This window comes from Salvelinus fontinalis, chromosome 2, assembly GCF_029448725.1.
Source record: "Salvelinus fontinalis isolate EN_2023a chromosome 2, ASM2944872v1, whole genome shotgun sequence".
NCBI lineage: Eukaryota > Metazoa > Chordata > Actinopteri > Salmoniformes > Salmonidae > Salvelinus > Salvelinus fontinalis.
Genome location: NC_074666.1, coordinates 98,374,893 through 98,379,892, shown reverse-complemented (window position 1 = coordinate 98,379,892; position 5,000 = coordinate 98,374,893). Strand labels below are relative to the sequence as shown.

The window sequence follows — 5,000 nt, the reverse complement described above, 5'->3', positions numbered from 1 at the left end:
CCTCCATTTGAGAGATGTGGGAACTCCTTCAAGACTGTTGGTAAAGCATTCCAGGTGAAGCTGGTTGAGAGTATGTGCAAAGCTGTCATCAAGGCAAAGGTTGGCTACTTTTAAGAATCTAAAATATAAATATATTTTGATTTGTTTAACACTTTTTGGTTACTACATGATTCCACATGTGTTATTTCATAGTTTTGACGTCTTCACTATTAGTCTACAATGTAGAAAATAGTAAAAAATAAAGAAAAACCCTGGAATGAGTAGGAGTGTCCAAACTTTTGACTGGTAGTGTATATACAGACCACAAATTCCAACTGGCTTAAATACTTAAACTCTTTAACATCATCCTCAGCTCTGGCATCTTCCCCAATACTTGGAACCAAGGACTGATGACCCCAATCCACAAAAGCGGAGACAAATTTGACCCCAATAACTACCGTGGGATATGCGTCAACAGCAACCTTGGGAAAATCCTCTGCGTTATCATTAACAGCAGACTCGTACATTTCCTCAGTGAAAACAATGTACTGAGCAAATGTCAAATTGGCTTTTTGACAAATTACCGTACGACAGACCATGTATTCACCCTGCACACCCTAATTGACAAACAAACAAAACAAAGGCAAAGGCAAAGTCTTCTCATGCTTTGTTGATTTCAAAAAATATTTTGACACAATTTGGCATGCTATACAAAATGAAGTAAAACATTAGGAACACCTTCCTAATATTAAGTTGCACCGTTCCTTAAAAATCCTTCTTTAACCCGTCTCCTCCCCTTCCTCTACACTGATTTGAAGTGGATTTAACAAGTGGCATCAATAAGGGATCGTAGCTTTCACCTGGATTCCGGCTCTTACGCTCGTCGGATGTGGCAGGGGGTTTGAAAACTATTACGGACTACAAAGGGAAACCCGGCCGAGAGCTGCCCAGTAACGCGAGCCTACCAGACAGGTGGATTACCAGGACGTGCCTCTATCCCTCACACTGACACTCACACACTGCCTCTGGCCCTCACACACTGTCTCTATCCCTCACACTGACACTCACACACTGTCTCTATCCCTCACACTGACACTCACACACTGTCTCTATCCCTCACACACTGCCTCTATCCCTCACACTGACACACTCCCTCCATCCCTCACACTGGCCCTCACACACTGCCTCTATCCCTCACACTGACACTCACACACTGTCTCTATCCCTCACACTGACACTCACACACTGCCTCTGTCCCTCACACTGACACTCACACACTGTCTCTATCCCTCACACTGACACTCACACACTGCCTCTGGCCCTCACACACTGCCTCTATCCCTCACACTGACACTCACTCACTGTCTCCATCCCTCACACTGACACTCACACACTGTCTCTATCCCTCACACTGACACTCACACACTGTCTCTATCCCTCACACTCTCACACTGTCTCTATCCCTCACACTGACACTCACACACTGCCTCTATCCCTCACACTGACACTCACACACTGTCTCTATCCCTCACACTGACACTCACACACTGTCTCTATCCCTCACACTGACACTCACACACTTCCTCTATCCCTCACACTGACAATCACACTCTCTCCATCCCTCTCTCATCCTTCCCCACATCCCTCTCTCCTCTCCTTCTCCATCCCTGTCTCCTCTCCTTCTCCATCCCTCTCTCTCCATCCCTCTCTCCACCCCTCTCTCATCCTTCCCCACATCCCTCTCTCCATCTCTCTCCTCTCCTTCTCCATCCCTCTCTCCTCTCCTTCTCCATCCCTCTCTCCTCTCCTTCTCCATCTCTCTCCCCTCTCCTCCATCTCTCCCTCCTCTCCTTCTCCATCCCTGTCTCCTCTCCATCTCCATACCTCTCTCCTCTCCTTCTCCATACCTCTCTCCTCTCCTTCTCCATACCTCTCTCCTCTCCTTCTCCATCTCTCTCTTCTCTAACCACTAGGCAGGGTAGCCTAGTGGTTAGAGTGTTGGGCCAGAAACCGAAAGGATGCTAGATCGTATCCCTGAGCTGACAAGGTAAAAATATGTCGTTCTGACCCTGAACAAGGCAGTTAACCCATTGTTCCCCGGTAGGTTGTCATTGTAAATAAGAATTTGTTCTTACCTGACTTGCCTAGTTAAAATTTAAAAAACTCCATCCCTCTCTCCTCTCCTTCTCCATCCCTCTCTCCTCTCCTTCTCCATCCCTCTCTCCTCTCCTTCTCCATCCCTCTCGCCTATCCTTCTCCATCCAGCTGACAGTAGTAGATAAGAGTTAGTCTACACACCAGGAAACAGATGTGGTGGGCTAGCTAGATAACCCACAATAGAAGTCCAGTGTGTGTCTGTGTATCAGGTTGAGTGATGGTTGTTGTAATCCAGTCCATTATGATATCAGATGGTTTATTAATCCATCATGTTGACTCTTCCTGTCCATTATGGAGTTACCATACCTCCCACTGTGCCCTAAATCCCGGCTTCTCACACACGATAAAAAAAACAAAATCCCCTATGCCAAGAGAGAGGCGGGCCTTTAAAATGTTCCTTACCAGGGTACAATAATTGGTTTGTCCAGTCATGAAGTCATAGTAGAACTCCTTGGTTTGTCCGGTCATGAAGTCATAGTAGAACTCCTTGGTTTGTCCAGTCATGAAGTCATAGTAGAACTCCTTGGTTTGTCCAGTCATGAAGTCATAGTAGAACTCCTTGGTTTGTCCGGTCATGAAGTCATAGTAGAACTCATTGGTTTGTCCAGTCATGAAGTCATAGTGGAACTCCTTGGTTTGTCTGGTCATGAAGTCATAGTAGATCTCCTTGGTTTGTCCAGTCATGAAGTCATAGTAGAACTCCTTGGCTTGTCTGGTCATGAAGTCATAGTAGAACTCCTTGGTTTGTCTGGTCATGAAGTCATAGTAGAACTCCTTGGTTTGTCCGGTCATGAAGTCATAGTAGAACTCCTTGGTTTGTCCGGTCATGAAGTCATAGTAGAACTCCTTGGTTTGTCCGGTCATGAAGTCATAGTAGAACTCCTTGGTTTGTCTGGTCATGAAGTCATAGTAGAACTCATTGGTTTGTCCAGTCATGAAGTCATAGTAGAACTCCTTGGTTTGTCTGGTCATGAAGTCATAGTAGAACTCCTTGGTTTGTCCAGTCATGAAGTCATAGTAGAACTCCTTGGTTTGTCCAGTCATGAAGTCATAGTAGAACTCCTTGGTTTGTCTGGTCATGAAGTCATAGTAGAACTCCTTGGTTTGTCTGGTCATGAAGTCATAGTAGAACTCCTTGGTTTGTCTGGTCATGACGTCATAGTAGAACTCCTTGGTTTGTCTGGTCATGAAGTCATAGTAGAACTCCTTGGTTTGTCTGGTCATGACGTCATAGTAGAACTCCTTGGTTTGATTGGTCATGAAGTCATAGTAAAACTCCTTGGTTTGTCCAGTCATGAGGTCATAGTAGATCTCCTTGGTTTGATTGGTCATGAAGTCATCAGTCTTTTTATCTCTGTCGAGTTCTGATTATGAGGGATGTCCCTGATGAATCACAAAATGTTTCCCCGAACCCAAAACGTTTTACAACCCTTGCCCTAAATAACTTAAATAATGCGTGTGTGTGTGTGTGTGTGTGTGTGTGTGTGTGTTGTGTGTGGTGTGTGTGTGTTGTGTGTGTGTGTGTGTGTGTGTGTGTGTGTGTGTGTGTGTGTGTGTGTGTGTGTGTGGTGTGTGGTGTGTGTGTTGTGTGTGTGTGTGTGTGTGTGTGTGTGTGTGTGTGTGTGTGTGTGTGTGTGTGTGTGTAGGTTTGCTCCGCTTCACCATGCTGCTCTCAGCGGGAACCTGGAGCTCATCTCTCTGCTGCTGGAGTCTCAGGCCGCCGTGGACATCAGGGACCAGAAGGGTGAGACACACACACACACACGCACACACATACATACACACACACACACACGCACTGCCGGTCGTAGTCTGATTCCGTGTGTTCCTCCGTGGTTGCCGTAGGGATGCGTCCTCTGCACTACGCGGCGTGGCAGGGGAAGGCGGAGCCTATGAAGACGCTGCTGAAGTCTGGTTCGTCGGTCAACGGCCAATCAGACGAGGGACAGATCCCTCTGCACCTGTCGGCACAGCACGGACACTACGACGTGGTGAGTCACATTACCTGTTGTTTAGCTACGGCTACCGGAAGAGTTTCTGCCCATCGAATCCTAGATGTCATCTCCTGCCGTTGTGCCCTGGAGCAAGGCACTTAATTAACCCCTTAAACTGCTCCAGGGGCGCTGTGTCTTCCATCCTGTGTGGGTATGTAATCTTAGAGGGGTCGGGGCGGCAGGTAGCCTAGTGGTTAGAGGGGTCGGGGCGGCAGGTAGCCTAGTGGTTAGAGGGGTCGGGGCGGCAGGTAGCCTAGTGGTTAGAGGGGTCGGGGCGGCAGGTAGCCTAGTGGTTAGAGGGGTCGGGGCGGCAGGTAGCCTAGTGGTTAGAGGGGTCGGGGCGGCAGGTAGCCTAGTGGTTAGAGGGGTCGGGGCGGCAGGTAGCCTAGTGGTTAGAGGGGTCGGGGCGGCAGGTAGCCTAGTGGTTAGAGGGGTCGGGGAGGCAGGTAGCCTAGTGGTTAGAGGGGTCGGGGAGGCAGGTAGCCTAGTGGTTAGAGGGGTCAGGGTGGCAGGTAGCCTAGTGGTTAGAGGGGTCGGGGAGGCAGGTAGCCTAGTGGTTAGAGGGGTCGGGGCGGCAGGTAGACTAGTGGTTAGAGGGGTCGGGGAGGCAGGTAGCCTAGTGGTTAGAGGGGTCGGGGCGGCAGGTAGCCTAGTGGTTAGAGGGGTCGGGGAGGCAGGTAGCCTAGTGGTTAGAGGGGTCGGGCGGCAGGTAGCCTAGTGGTTAGAGGGGTTGGGGCGGCAGGTAGCCTAGTGGTTAGAGTGTAGGGACGGCAGGTAGCCTAGTGGTTAGAGCGTTGGGGCCAGTGAAGGTTGCTGGATCAAATCCCTCGTACTGACAAGGTCATTCTACCCCTGAGCAAGGCAGTTAAC

The 5,000-nt window shown here is 49.1% G+C and overlaps 1 protein-coding gene across 1 annotated transcript in view; it reads left to right on the top strand.

The window, feature by feature from the left end:
* The window catches only part of caskin1 (CASK interacting protein 1), a 195,490-nt gene that overhangs the window by 46,318 nt on the left and 144,172 nt on the right, over positions 1-5,000 (top strand). Inside the window, exons 3-4 of the mRNA XM_055896650.1 lie at positions 3,783-3,880; positions 3,982-4,127. Coding sequence (XP_055752625.1) covers positions 3,783-3,880; positions 3,982-4,127 — 244 coding nt within the window. The remainder of the gene's footprint in view (positions 1-3,782; positions 3,881-3,981; positions 4,128-5,000) is intronic.